The following is a 15689-nucleotide window of genomic DNA, read 5'->3' as shown; positions in this document are numbered from 1 at the left end:
ACTAAATAAAATAATAATAATAATAATAATAATAATAGTAATAGTATGAGGTGAAAGGACAGAAGTTTGGGTTGACTGGATAAAGTGAAAAAATTCTCTAAAATGAGATGAATGCCATGGGCACCAATAAAAGAAGAGTTCGTGTCCAGTGGGCCCTCAATGAGTTTAAAACACCAGAGCCAAAATTATGTAGCCAGCTGCTGTTGTGATTTTTGGGTGAACTCACAACAACTTTGGCCTAACTTGATAGAGATTTGGAAGGAAAACAGCAGTAACGTTTTGCCTCATGCAGATGCTGTGAACCGTAATGAATAAACATGACAAATAAATAAGCTGCAAATAAGAGTTGCAAATGCTAAATATGTAAGATGCAATCTTCACACCTACTGGAAACCTTTCATCAGATGATTTCAACCTGGAGGTGTCTCAGGAGAAAATAATTTTGAAAATACAAACAGATTATTTTTTGGACTTTTATTGAAAAGGTACATTTAAAAAAATACACAGACATTTTACCATTTACAGATTGCAGATATAGATGCTCTAAAAGAGTTCACTCTGTTTTATTGTTTTATGATACCTCTTGCCCCTGATATCGCAAACATTCCGGTCTTGTTGGTAATCAGCTCAGAAAGGGGGGCATGGGAGCATGACCTGCAACATATTCAGTGAACAGAGAGACAAAATGTTCAATATATATATTTTTAATCTTCTGTACATTATTGCATTAGGGAGCCACAAAGTTATGTAGCATCATTACGAATGAAAACAGGTTAAAAATGAAGGAGATCATTACGTAGAAATACATGGATTCATTGTCTTCTTGCAGAATGCACAAGAGGTGCCAAAATGTACAATTTAGGAAGCTCTTTTTCTGTTTGTATATATTTGCTTAGCAACTCAAACCAGTAAGGAAGCTACAAAATAAGTTAAACAAAAATAGCAAAGAGGTTGTAATTATAGCTATGTTATATGGCTTTCTATTTTGTTTAAATATCTCCAAATAAAATGTGAAATAAAGAAAATACATTATTTTTGCTCTCTGAAAGAGAAAATTCAAAGCTGTTTTGCTTCCTAACATTTACACAGCAACTAAAAATATTTAATTCAGACAAGAAATACAGAGCTAGTACTACACAGGATACAACAGTACTTAGGTCTAAAACAGTACACAATCCCTGTCAACAATAGTACACCAAAAAAGAAGACGTGATCCGTTGGTAAGATGGTACCCACGAGTAAGCACTTGCGTTCATCTATTTTTGTTCTGCACTAGAATATGCCCAGTTGGATTCTAGAGTTATTTACAGACATCTGAGGAAGATCCTAGTTTTCAAGTCTGTCAGGAAAATATTCCGTAATTTATGTTTTTAAGCCAGATCACACCCATGGAAAAATAGAAAATAACTTTCTTTTTTAAAATCTCTAACTGATACAGCTTCAAGAAACCAAGTATCTCAGATACACAAATTGAATGGGGTCTGCTGGGTGAGTAGGGAGAGAAAGCCTAGGCTGCTCAGATGCCTAAATTACAGGAGCGGTCCGTAAAAGCACTCTTGAATCTAGTGAGTAGTTTTTCTTTGGAGTTGGGGCTCAGGGTGGTATACTGCATTCTGTGGTTGGGTGAGGGTACTGCAACACAAATGCTAAAATTGCTGAATCCTTTTGGCTTTCCCTCTCAGCTTTCCTACTAGCCTCTACCCTCTGAGGGCCTTGCTGATGTTAGTATGGAGCAAAGAGGATGGAGGCAGGAGTGGCGCGGATGGGCCCATGTCCTGGCCTCAGAAGAGCTGGAGGGATGGCTGGTGCCTGGAAGAGTGAGGCGGATGGCCGGGGTGGGAGTGACAGTGCAGAGGATACAGCTGCTGCAGCCGCCAGTGGGGAGGACAGGAAGGCTGGGGCCAAAGGCTTCATCATATCTTTCTGGAATGCAAGTTTTGCCTAATGAAGGAAGAAAATCGGAATGGGGTCAGAGGTATTGTTGTTAAATAAAAGCACTGCAGATACATTTTCATAAGTTAAAAAAAATACTGAGAAGGCTTACATTTTTTTTTAGAGAGAGATTTTTGCCTTAGGGCTCTTGCATTTGTAGAGAGACAGAGACAGAGACAGTGAGAGGGAAAGTGAGACACCCCCTAGGGGTGTCTTGCCACGTTGCAATCCCTTCTCCTCCATTCTCCTCTGGGGATCTTAGAAAAACACACACACGAGACCAGCGTGAGATTTTTAGCCACCGGGTCCGGGACCCGAACCGCGGTCGACTATGTGGGAGTCCAGTGACATAACTGCTACGCCATCTGCTGGCCCTGAGAAGGCTTACATTTTAAAAATCTTTACTCACAGAAGTCAAAAAATGATTCTGGTTTCAATGGGTCTTGGCATTGCTTTACTTTGAAGGTTTCCATTTCAGCTTTTCTTTTCTTTCTTTTTTCTTTTTTTTTTTTCTTTCTTTCTTTTTTATTTTTTATTTTTTTATTTTTTGACAGAGGGTGCTCACCAGAGAGAGTTGGGGAAACAGAAAGAAAGTGTGAGAGATAGCACCCCCAGTGGGGGGTAATCACACTATAGTCCTTTCTCTTCTGTTTCTCCATCCTGTTGGGATTTAGAACACTTCCAACACATTTTTCAAGCTGCTAGGGCCGAGACTCAAATAGCAATCAGCCATATGGGACCTGGCTCCCTTAACTACGAAGCCACAGAGTTGGACCCATTTCAGTTCTTTAGGTGGTCTTTACAAGGGGCTAGAGTATACATAGGAGAGCCTCTCTGAATAGATAGTAAAGATATTTTATACTGCTGCTCAGAAGGAATGAAAAAAACAAACAAACAAACAAGGTTTCTGCTTAGGCAATTTGAAATTTAGACTTGTCTTTAACCACAGTGCAACTGAGAGCTGACAGTTTTGTTGGTGGTTTTGTTTTGTTTTGGAGACTGCATGACCCTTTACTTCTCTTAGATAAGCTGCATGGAAGTTGGGTAACTGGTATAGAACATTAGGGTCCCATGAAGGGTTAAGAAAACAAAAGTCAGTTCACTATTGGCATGCTAGCCCCTTAATGAGCATTTGGAAAATTACAGCTAAGTCAAATTCCTGTTGTTGGGAAAAAAGCTAGAAGTGGGTTAGAAACTTTCTCTAGTTAAAGGACTCTCAGGGTGGAATCTCCCTGTGAAGAAATCAATCCTTAAATTCTCTTTTCTGCAATCAGGAGGAGATTTGCAATCTGGATTTGCTTAATGCAGGTAACACCTGCTTGCAGCCTCAGCTGGAGGCTTTAGGGAAGCTGGAAGGTAATCTCTGCATTGCCTCCAGCTGGCTCATCCCACCTTCATCTCCAGACTGAAAACCAAACTGGGCTGAGTCCCAGGAGATTACAGAATCCATCCATCTGGGTATTTATATGACACCTATTGCTGGAGCCCTTAGGTATTTTTGCAAAGAAATGGAAAACGGTACATATTGGGAGCAGGTAAGACAGGCTGATTACTAACACGCCTGCTAGTATAGAAAGAAAGCAATACAAACATTCATTTTACTTTCTCACACACACACAAAATAAATTGGCAAAAAGTGAGAGAATATTAATTTAAGTGGACAGATTTTTGCTTTACAAAAGTAATCCCTCTTCCATGCAATGCATTCCAGGATTCCTCAGGTATCTTTTATCCTTGTCCCTAAGCCTATAGTTTTCTTTATACACCGAAGAAGGTAGTCTTGATAGGGTCTTGGTAACAGGTAAGGTGTTAGTACTGAAAGAGATCCAATTTCATTTTTCTAAGGAAGTTTTCTTCAAGGTGTCCTATAGCAAGAATGAAGCAGCGCATGCCAAGGCATCTGTCTATGAGGGCTATTAAAACATTTCATGGCTGATTAGTCTCTAGCCTGCCTTACCCACAACCCCTGCCAAACTCTGACGTCTGCCCCACCAAGGAGCTAAGCCCTTAAGGTATACTTACTGCTAAAATGCTTGGGCTCCGCTGCAGTTTGTTGTACGGGCTGTATTTTGGCTTCAATGGTTTTCCTGCAACTCGATCTTTATGCCTTCGGCTAGAAATGTGCTGAAAAAGTTTGATGCATTAGCTAAGTCTAAATGTAAGTTTTATTCCACGTATAGATACATTTCCAGGTGGCAGTGTCTCCGTTCCCCACTACATGTCCATAGTTCCAAGATGGGTTGGGTAAAAACATTGCAATCTCTAAATTAACACAGTTATCCCGTTGTAATGCCTCTGTCCTGCACCTGTTCTCTTTACCTCTTAGGAAGTTTTGCCTGATATTACTACTGTTACTGACGAGCCTGTCTCCCTAACTAGATTTGGGGTCCTTAGGAGACAGGTTTAGCATCTCAGTTTACCAGAAATCCCTGCTCGGCCATAAGCTCCAAGTGACTGCTGGTCTCTTCCTTCTATCTCTTACACCTAGTGTGGGACCTGACATATAATAATAGTAGATGCTCAAATATTTGGTACTGACTTTCTTCCACATAGCTTCTGCCTGTGGTGTACTCTATCAATCCCATTAAGATTGGTAGTTTAACTGTGGGCACAGTGAGGACTATTCTGCAGATGAGGAGATACATTGGCAAGTGGCAACCACCAGCAATAGTGTACACTAAGTTGGGATACATTACCTGTTTGAGTTGAATTTCTGAATTAACATGAACATCACAGATCTCACAATGAAATGTCTTGTTCTGTAGTCCTGACCCCTTATTGCCATTTTGCATCTTTAATCTTGATCCTGGTCTAGGATAGGACTTAATTGGACCAGCCCCATTACGAGCTTCAACCATGGTCTTGTGTTTAGATCCTAAAACAGAAAGGGACATTATTACATAGCTATTCAGGAACTACATGAAATTATTTTCTTATCCTTGAGGAGTCTAACTTTGGACTGAAGTTCCCAGTGCTTTCTAAATGACGATTTTCATGTTGACTATAAGTTTACTGTAAGAAATCAAAACCATAAAAGGATACAATAAAATATAAAAATAAATAAATAAAACATGAGAGCAAAAAATAATATGCAAAGTATAGACAGGAATAAAAAAACTAAGATTACCCATATATATGTATTTTTTTACCACTCAGATGTATCCTGTTACCAGTTTTAGTGTATTTGTTTTCAGGTTCTTTTTAAAAATATACTAAAGGGACCAGCAGTTAGCATAATGGCTATGTCACTGGACTCCCACGTAGTCTACCGCGGTTCGCATCCTGGACCCGGTGACTTAAAACGCACGCCGGGCGCGTGTGTGTACGCGCCCAAGATCCCAAGAGGAGAATGGAAGAGAAGGGATTGCAGCATGGCCATCCCCCCTGGGGGATGATTTCTCGCCTTCTATCTCTCTGTCTGTCTCTGTCTGTCTGGCGAGTGCACGTACCCTATAGCAAAAACCTCTCAAAAAATATATATATACTAAAAAATATTTTTTCATAATTAAGATTATGCTAATTAAATATCCTGGAAATTTCACTTATCAAGTCATGTACATTATTTTTATTATTACATTTTAGTGGCTGAGTAAGACATGACATTTTCTCCTTCATTTATGATACAGTGCCTGCACACACACACCAAAGAGGGAGAGAAATGTACCCTCCACATTGTCTGCTCATGTCACGTTCCCCTTCTTCCAGTCCTCTGGCCATTGAATGGTGGATAGTCACACATGTGCTTGGCATGTTTTAGACTGACCAGGCCAAGGACTCAAATTGCACTTACCCTGTGGGGGCTGGCTTCTCTTGAGCAGCATGCTGTCACTGTGTCATGGCATTGGCTCTAATATATTTTGCCATACTCGGTTACTATAATTTATACAATATTTTCCCTATCACCTCACTTTTAGATTGCTTTCTTTTTTTTCTCTTATAAGTGTGTTGTGGTAAATATTGTGTATGTTGTCTTCTCTGTCACTTCAGAACAAGTTTTAGGAAATGTTAGATGCTCTTAAGGAAATAGAGAATGGGACAAGTTTTAGCTCCAACTTGCTTTCATCTCACAATTTCCAAAGTCGCTATGATCTTAGTGTACTAGAATCACTCTTTTGAATCAAAAAAGTAGAAAAGACATTGAACAAACCTAATATTCAAACAAGAGAAGACATGGTATTGTGTTGGAAAGTTTTTTTTTTAATCAATGTTCTTTAAATTAAAGAGAGAGCTGCTAACCTGTGTTGTGTGCCTCTAGCTGTGACAGGGAGTTCACGGCCACTTTGCATAGTGAGCAGTAGAGTAACTTTTTGGCTTTTTCCTCTTCTGATTCAGTAACAGTACTGGTAGCTCCATTTGTACTCTTGGAAGGAGACACAGCCGCACCAGGCGGTAAGGGTGTTGTGCCAGATTTAAGGAGAAATGAGCCCCCTTCAGAGCTGGGCAGCTGGCTGGAATTGTTGGCTTTTAACTTTCCTTTGTCTTCTAAGAGAGATGCAGAGAGAGATTGTTAAAGTCTAATATAACATATAAATAAACACAGATAAATCACCATAAACACATTAAACAGAGAGCTTCGATTTCTATATGTAGTTTTTATTGTAACACAGATTTTAGCTGATAGAATTTGATTTAAAAGCAACTCAGTGTCATCAGTTTACATATTAGATCACCCGAATGTAATGATGACTTGAAAAATGACTGTTCCCCCACTAGGAGCAGGTAATATATTTTTCTGATATACTTGAATTGTAAATTATGCTCTAGAGAAGTCATATATATGTGTGTGTGTGTGTGTGTGTGTGTGTGTGTGTGTGTGTGTAGCTAACCCCCAATACATGATATGAAGGTAACATGAAAGAACTCACTAGGCAATATTAGTTTCTTTTTAAAAAAGTTTATTTATCTCTTCCATTATCAAGAGAGACGCACCCTCAACAGTGCCTGGATGCTGCAATCCACCCATAGTGCATAGCCTTCAGCCAGCCCTGAGGAATGGGCATGCATGTGGGTAGTGTAGTCAGGGATCCTTCAGATGCAAAACCAGAACCTTCCCAGGGGAGTACTTGTTGCAGAGCATCACATTGAACCACTGAGCCACTGTTGGGCCCCCTTCATTTCATTTGACTACTCATGTTTTAACTATGACATAAAGTTTTTCAATTTTCACACCAAGTTAAATGTTTATTTTTGAGTTGTGGGGTGAAGGGGAGGGAAGAAACATGGTTACTTTGGGTTCAGATCATTTTATTTTTTTCTCTTTGAACTTAAGTACAATTTTCCAAAATATATGAGATAAGGATTCTGTTCATTATGCTTATTAATTACTGCCAACCTAAATCAAAAGTTTAACATTAACCATAAACATGGTGTGACAATTAGCCAAATCATTTACCGACATCTTGGAAGTTTGATTATGTAACTTTTAAAAGCTTATAAACCTCAAGGCCCATCTCAGGCTGTGAGAGGTCAGAGTGACTTTAACAGAATCTAACTCATCAGAATTCATTTGTTATTTAAGATAGGCTCTGTTCAGTGACCCCTACGGGGAAGAAACTAGAACTGTGTAGGTAACAGCAAAGTCCTAACAGAGCTAGTATTTTTAGAAAATGTCTATAGATATGCTGATTAGCTCTCATTAAAACTGAAAATATATTTATTAATAACCCCAGCTAATTTTAAACGATATACCATTGGCCTGACTGACAAGGGAAGGAGTGACTATGGAACAGCAGTGTAGTATGTGCTTCTATGTTAGTTACGAGGTTCTGCATATGGGCAAACCTAAGCTTTCAGGACTCATCAAAAATGGTAAAAGATTGGGGCCAGCAGGTGCCCCAGAGGTTGGGGCAACTTGATACTACATGACCAACTGCATGGTTCAAGTCCTGGACCCAGTGACTTGAAACTCACGCCAGGCACGTGTGCATGCCCAGAATCCAGAGAGGAGAATGAAAGAGAAAGGAATCCGGTGTGGTCATCCCCTCTGAGGAAAGATTTCTCACTTTTTCTGCCTCTGCCTCTTTCTCTCTGTCTCTGGTAATGCACATGCCCTATAAGAAATAAAGAAAAAATGGTGGGAGATTATTTCTAGTAAAATATAAAGAAAAGCCTAGTTGACCTAAGTACCAACAGTTGATTTCCATCCTTTGCTCTGAGATCTGTTAAGGTCAAGATTAGACATAGTGAGGGTTCTCTAGAAGGATTCCATATCTGGAGGTTGTTTAGAATAAATGAATGCTGAGATCCTTTCCCATCCTTGAATTTCAAATTCCATCTCCCCTTTCAGAGAGTGTATTAAATCTTCAGAATGGCATGAAGGATGTTGGAAAAGGCCTTACACTTTTATTAAACTGACCTCAATAGTATGAGAGAAAGAAAGAAAATCATTCTTCCTAATTGGTAATACCCAGTAAATTAGATGTAAGATTATTTCAGGTCTGGAACTCTCCCATCTATAAGGATTCATCAGATTGAATTTGCAATCTTATAAAACTCCAAAAGCAACAAAGTAATCTTAATATTTGCCCCTTTGGAAATACTCAGTTTCTTTTTGATGGAAACTTAAGTTATTGCACACCAGAATCTTCTTTTTGCTTCAAGCATTTCATAAAATATTTCATATAAATTTGACCCAAAAGAATCTGACCTGTTTTTTGTCATCCACTCACTCATTCTCAGATTACTATTTAAATGTCCCTATATCAGTGTCCCTCACATACCCTTACATTTATATATTGGTCATTGGAAAAGTCATAATGCATCTTTGCATAGAAAAACACTTCATGACTTTTCTTTTTTTTTTTAACACATCATGACTTCTCTGATGACTCAATAGAACTTCATAGTTTACAAAGTACTTTCATCTACATGATCTTATCTCTCACAACAAACGTACAAAATAGGTAAAGCTTAAAATAATAATTCTTATCTTAAAGATGAGGAAACAGAAGCTCATCAGAATGAAATAATGTTGCACAGAGTAATAGGTAGCATGTTTTTGGTAACTGGTCACTGTACAGTGCATTATCTTCCATACAAAGGGGAGATTTAGTATACTGTTAACATAAAAGCATGCAACAGTCACCCTAGTTGTGAAAGAGCTATTGCTTTGGTTTATAATTGCAATTTAGTTTTAAAGTCTATTTGCTCTAACTGAAAATATCTATCCTGTTAATTATCATCTGATTCAGGTTATTCTGAGATCTTTAAACTTATACATACTTCTCTATATCCGTATTTCCTTAAGAAAAATTAAACGGATTTCCTTTCTATATCTCCTTTTAAAAGAGGTAATTTATTAATTAAAATGCATATTAATAATATGTTAATTGCTGCTGATGTACTAGACACTGAAGAGAATAGTAAATAAAGTAGGTATAGAAAGTTAAGAGTTGAGGAGGGGAAGTGAGAGTCATTCAGGGACCTCTAATTTATGATAGTAACTGGTAAGAGGCTTGAGAGCATAGAGCAGAAAATTATTCCATCTCTTTGGGAAGAAAGAGACATTTTTCACTGAAGAAGTTACATAGGGAAGGTTTTGAAAGCCAAATTTAGATAAGCATAGAACAGAGACAAAAAGAAGTGAGAAGTGAATGGTGAGGAGAAAAAATACAAGATTCTCAAATGTTACAAGTGTGTTATTTGTTTTATTAATTTTGCCAGAGGACACATGCACTCCCAGAGAGAGGCAGAGAAAGAAGGAGAGGGAGAAAACACCCCACCCCACCATGGGGCACGGGCACGCAGCAATCCTTTCTCTTCTGTTTCTCCACCTCTTGAGATTTGGGCACTCACACATGTGTGCTCAGCATTTTCTTAGGTCTGCCAGGCCTAGGAACTGAATGTGAGATCTGGGTGCCTGGATGACCAGGCCACAGAGCTGGCCAAGAGAATTCTGAGTTTTCTTAATGAAATACATCCCTGATATAGTTGAGCACAGAGCTGGAAACAGGTAATGGGAAATACAAAGACGAATTGAGCCAGAAAGCAGAAAATACCTTAAAGCTATTAAAATGTATACTAAAGGCAGAAATTACTCTTTTAAAGTATAATGAGAGAGATGGTGTGTTTAACATTCACATGATCTGAAATTTAGATGAATGATGTTTTGATTCCCATCCCCCTTACATCGGCCAGAGTCTTAGTCTTTGAAAATATTAAGAGAAAAAAATGGACTCTGAGAATGCGTAAGTGATTTCACCATATTCAGAGAATTTTGTTAAAAAATTTAATCACAGCTAGTCAATAAAATAGATCCTAAAATCAAGAAAAACACTGAGGCATTCACACATGTAATTGTGGTATTTTTCTAGATATGGAAACTTATAAACTTTGAAGGCTAATTTTATTATTTTTCATCTCTATTGCTTAATATTTTAAATAAAAAGCCATTATATTATTTCTCTTTCCTTACTGGCATTTTTAAAGCCTCTTATACTGTGTATTTAAAAGTTTAATTAGTGTACTGTTTACTGCAGTTTCTTTTAATAAAGATGCATGTCATCTGGAATTTCTAGTTAATATGAATTCCATTTTCAAGTATTCCCTCACCTAATGTTAATTAGAAGGTCTTTTGACTGTCTTAATTATTGCCTGATTACTCAAAGACTTTTTTTAAGGTTTTATCCTACAGGATTTTGAAGTAAAATTTGCTCAGCTAATTCAGAATTGCCCTTTGTAAAAAATATCCGTAATTAATCATCCAAGTGAATTTATTTCTTCAAAGTACCCTCCTTAGGAAGTAACACATTGATTCACTTGTTCTCCAAAGCTCAAAACATTAAAAAACCTTCTTCTGGGGACCATTTTTAAATTCAGTTTGTAAGCCACATAAATAAAATCAGTTTTTAATATTTGTCACTCTTATTTTTTACTCCAAAAACTTTACTCAAAATCATCCACCTTATTCATCAAATGTAGTACTATATTCTTCAAACACAACCTCAGAAGACTAATATACTGATTTACACGTGCCAGGAGTTCTGGTGGCAGCTTGCTTGCTTTCTCTTTCTTTCTTTCTTTCTTTCTTTCTTTCTTTCTTTCTTTCTTTCTTTCTTTCTTTCTTTCTTTCTTTCTTTCTTTCTTCCTTCCTTCCTTCCTTCCTTCCTTCCTTCCTTCCTTCCTTCCTTCCTTTCTTTCTTTCTTTCTTTCTTTCTTTCTTTCTTTCTTTCTTTCTTTCTTTCTTTCTTTCTTCTCCTTCCTTCCTTCCTTCCTTCCTTCCTTCCTTCCTTCCTTCCTTCCTTCCTTCCTTCCTTCCTTCTCCTTCTTTCCTTCCTTCCTTCCTTCCTTCCTTCCTTCCTTCCTTCCTTCCTTCCTCTCTCTAAGTACAGGTTTCTTGCTGAAAATCTACATGCTTATCTAGTGAAAGTAAGCTTTATTTCCAAACTTCGCATGAAATACACTGTATACTCCTTCCAATACTGAAAATAGAAGTAGCGCAACAGGAAAGATCACAAGTTGTTCAAGTCCTATAGTTAAGTAAGTGGAACAAACTAGTTTGTCTTAGTTTTTTCTCAACATTTCTTTGGAACAATATTTCTTAGTTTTAGTTTGCTTTGAACGTGTAGTTCATTCTTATGCCCCAAATTAAACTTGTAGCTACTACTAAGATCTTTCGGTGTGAAAATCAGCTCCATGAGTGGAGTCATTCTGCCAATGATCTTTCCGACATTCTTAGGAAAAGTTCAGATTTTGGCTGAAAATGTACATGCTTATCTCACGAAATTAAGCTTCATTTCAAAACGTCCTTTGAAATACAGTGTAAAACTCCTTCCAAAACTGAAACTTGAAGTAGTGCAACATTGAACATCACAAGTTGTTCATGTTGCAGAGTTAAGTAAATGGAACAATTCCTTCCTTCCTTCCTTCCTTCCTTCCTTCCTTCCTTCCTTCCTTCCTTCCTTCCTTCCTTCCTTCTCCTTCTTTCCTTCCTTCCTTCCTTCCTTCCTTCCTTCCTTCCTTCCTTCCTTCCTCTCTCTCTTTCTCTCTCTCTCTCTCTCCTCTCTCTGTCTCTCTCTGCCACAGAGCACATGGACATGGACTTTTCCCCTTTCTCCCCTGGTGGGCGATGGCTACATAGCAATTCCATCTCCTCCATTCCACTCGCAGGATTTTGGGCAGGCATGCTCATGTGCCCTGTGTGAGTGATTTTCAAGCCACCAGGTCCAAGACTCAAACCACAATTAGCCATGAGAGAGTTCAGCACTTTAACAACCATGGCACCTGCTGGGTCACTGAACTCATTTTAAGAAGTTAATCCTGGGAACCAGCAGATGGCATAATGGTTATGCTGCTGGACTCCCATCACAAACGTGGTTTGAGTCCTGGACCAGGTAGGTGGTTTAAAACTCACCGTTGGGTGCATGAGCGTGTGCATTTTGGAATAGGTGCATTTTGGAATCTCAAGATTTCAAAATCCTGAGAAGAGAATGGAGAGGAATTGACTGCAGTGTGGCCATCCCCCCAGAGGGGTGATTTCTCACTTTCTGTCTGTCTCTCTAGTGAGCGCATGTGTAGCAAAAATCTCTCACTAAAAATAAGAAAAAAAGAAGGAAAAAGAAACTAAATGTCTGTTAAATAGAAGCAGTATCCGTAAATAGGTCTTCATCTTAAAAATAGTCAAAATAAAATTCTTTCCAAAATGTAGGACTTATGTTTTAAATTGGAACTTTGAAAGCTATAATCAAATTTTATCATTCCATTTTAAGATTTATTCTCGAGGGACCAGCAATTGGCATAAAGGCTATGTTGCTGGTCTCCCATGTAGTCAACCACGGTTCGAATCCTGGACCTGGTGGCTTAAACTCATGCTGGACAGGTGTGCATGCGTGCCCAAGACCCTGATAGGAGAATGGAGGAGAAGGGATCGTGGTGTGGCCATCTGCAATGGGTGTGTGTGTGTGTGTGTGTGTGTGTGTGTGTGATTTCTTCCTTTCTGTCTCTCTGTCTCTTTCTATAGCAAAAACCTTTTGAAATAAAAAAAAGATTTATTCTTGAGTTTAATTTTACTAATGTAATTTTTTATAAGCAAGTTTCAAAAGTTTAATAATCATACATATTTTATATGACAAATGTTTGGTTTCTTTAGAAAACAAAGTCATTAAATATTTTAAAAGATTACTATTACCCATGATTCCATGATCTAGAATAGAAGTTGATTCAATGTTTTCCTATAAAGCTGCCATATTGTCTCTGTGGCCACTGTTCTGTGTCTAGAAAGCAGCCACTGGCATGGGTATGATCCAATAAATCTTTATTTACAAAAGAAGCTGGCAGTTATGATTTAGCCCTCAGGCTGTAGTTTGCTAACCTTTGACCTACAGTTATGATTTTTTTTTTTGAGAGGTTTGACGCATGTGCTCGCCGAAACAACAGAGTGAGACAGAGAGACAGAAAACGAGAAATCACTCCTCTAGGGCAGATAGACATGCCGCACTCCCTTCTCCTCCATTCTCCTCTTGGGATTTTGGGCACACACACAAACACACACTCATCCGGCGTGAGTTTAAGCCACTGGGTCTGAGACTCGAACTATGGTCGGCCCCATGGGAGTCCAGCAACATAGCCAGTATGCCAACTGCTGGTCCCTACTTCATACTACTTTTCACACAGTACTAAATAGAAATGTACAGAACCATCCTGTAATTAACATTCTCACTTAGCAATAAACCAAGACCATCTTTCTATGTCAATAAATGTAGGATAGAGTTGTGATTTATAATGCCAGATTTGCTTTTTACAGGTGTAATTCAGCCAATTTTCTTTTGATATTTGGTTGCCCTTTAATTAATATTCAAAGAATATTGAATTGTCCAGCTCCATGGCACAGCAGTAACAAAGAAGTCAGATTCCACATGATTCAAATCCCTAGCCCAGACAGCTGGAATTGAGCTGGGCACATGTGAGAGTGCCCGAGATCTGACAAACTAGGATTGGGGGAAAGGGATTGCCACAGCATGACCAGACTCTGCAGAAGGGTGTTCCACTCTCTCTCTTTCATGTATTTATGCATGTGTTCTATCAAGATTTTTTTTTTCTAATACTGAATAGGACTTCCATTGCCTCAATGAGGTACTCGATTTAAAACTGAAAACATCTTTAGTATTGCTCCATGCTAGACAAAGTCCCCCCAGGAGTTCCTAGACATATTACCATGAGATTTTACAAAGCAGTAGAATTGGTTTTGCTACTAACCTCCTATCACTCAATTGCTCAGTCTATAAAAGAATAGCCTAAGGAACCGGAGACTCACTGAAGTCATGCATTTCTAGTCTGGTTGGGAGATTCCAGATTCAGCCAAACTGGTAAAACTAGAAGAGCGTGTAAGAATGGCACACTGGTATTTCACTCCCCAGTCAGACTACTCTCTGGTGACCCAGCCATCCCCAGTCTTGGTGATCTGTCCCTCATACCCAAGGAAACTTGGAGTAGACCAGGCTAGAACAAAAAGGGAAAGAAGTAAAAGGATCTGTAATCTCAGTTTAGCATGTCAAGGCTGAATAAATGTTCTTCAAGTCAATAGGACACCTTAAAAGGTGGTCAGGCAACAAGAGGCTGAGCAGTGAATCTCTAGTGGCAGGAGTAGAGGACAGATTGGAAGAGGTCAGGAAGTCAACTCCATAAAGACCTTGAGAAAGACAGCATCTGGGGCACCTGCCAAGTAGACACCAGTGATAGCCATTAAGTACAAAACATTTCCCCTTTCCTCTTCTAATTCCCCTCCCCATCTCAAACAATCGAAAGGAGAAAAAAATCAGACAAGATAAGACTTAGAAGAAAAAAAAAGCAGAGTATGCCCCCTGTCCATGGTTTAGCTTGAGTTTGGTGGAAGTGTTCATTTGGATAAGAGTCTAAAGTTTCAAACAAGATCTGACTTTCATAGTTGGGTATGGTGGTGTGTGCCTATAGTCCCAGCAACTCAGAGGCTGAGGCAATTGTGACATAGCAAGATTCCATGTAAAAAGATACTGTGTTGGAGCACACACGCCCTAACCATACACAAGATGAGACTTTCTGACATCTGACACTGTCTTTGACGATTCAATAGAATATACAGGCAATTATGTTTTAACCCCACTGAATTCACATACTCAAGTCACTCATATAAATAGCAATGAATACAGCTATCTGTGAGTTTGCCTTAAACTTGTATAATTTCCTCAGGATATAAGCTTTGAAGAAAAATTGCTGGGACAAAGTGCATGCACATTCTCAAGCTTTGGGTGCACATTGCCAAACTGCCCTCCAGAATGGTTATACGAATAGTGGTAGGAGCTTTGTGAGAGATGTCTAGCTTCACCAAACGTTATTAACATAAGCATCCATTGTATTTTTTTACCAGTCCAATATGAAATATCAGTATCTTATTGTTAATTTGCCTTGCATTTCTTTTATTTCTAAAGGAGCTAAACATATTTTTGTAAGATTAACAATGATTTATGTTTCAAAGTAATATTTTTTTTTGAGAGGCTTTTGCTATAGGGTGTATGCGCTTGCCAGAAAGAGAGAGATGGAGAGACAGAAAGTGAGAAATCACCCCTCAGGAGGGATGGCCACGCCGCAATCCCTTTTCCTCCATTCTACTCTTGGGATCTTGGGCACGCACATAAATGCACCCAGCATGAGTTTAAGCCACCGGGTCCAGGACTCAAACCACGGTCGACTACATGGGAGTCCAGCAACATAGCCATTACGCTAACACTGGTCCCTCAAAGTAATATTTTTTAATGACAGAGGACATGTATGTTCAGCAGAGAGGG

General features: G+C 38.7%; 1 protein-coding gene across 6 annotated transcripts in view; it reads right to left on the bottom strand.

Moving 5' to 3' along the window:
* Window positions 1-462: 462 nt before the first annotated feature.
* Window positions 463-15689, bottom strand: part of ZNF385B (zinc finger protein 385B) — a 366382-nt gene continuing 351155 nt past the window's right edge. For 4 of the 6 annotated variants that reach the window (XM_006151637.3, XM_006151642.3, XM_006151641.3 and 1 more), the window contains 4 exons: window positions 6169-6414; window positions 4629-4807; window positions 3955-4056; window positions 463-1941 (listed from right to left, as the gene is read on the bottom strand). In XM_006151637.3, coding sequence (XP_006151699.1) covers window positions 1723-1941; window positions 3955-4056; window positions 4629-4807; window positions 6169-6414 — 746 coding nt within the window. In that variant the 3' untranslated portion in view covers window positions 463-1722. The remainder of the gene's footprint in view (window positions 1942-3954; window positions 4057-4628; window positions 4808-6168; window positions 6415-15689) is intronic. The other 2 variants (XM_006151639.3, XM_006151638.3) reach the window with 2 other exon arrangements.

Source organism: Tupaia chinensis, unplaced genomic scaffold (assembly GCF_000334495.1).
Source record: "Tupaia chinensis unplaced genomic scaffold, TupChi_1.0 Scaffold000322_1, whole genome shotgun sequence".
Taxonomy (NCBI): Eukaryota; Metazoa; Chordata; class Mammalia; order Scandentia; family Tupaiidae; genus Tupaia; species Tupaia belangeri.
This window is presented reverse-complemented; position numbering and strand designations above follow the sequence as displayed.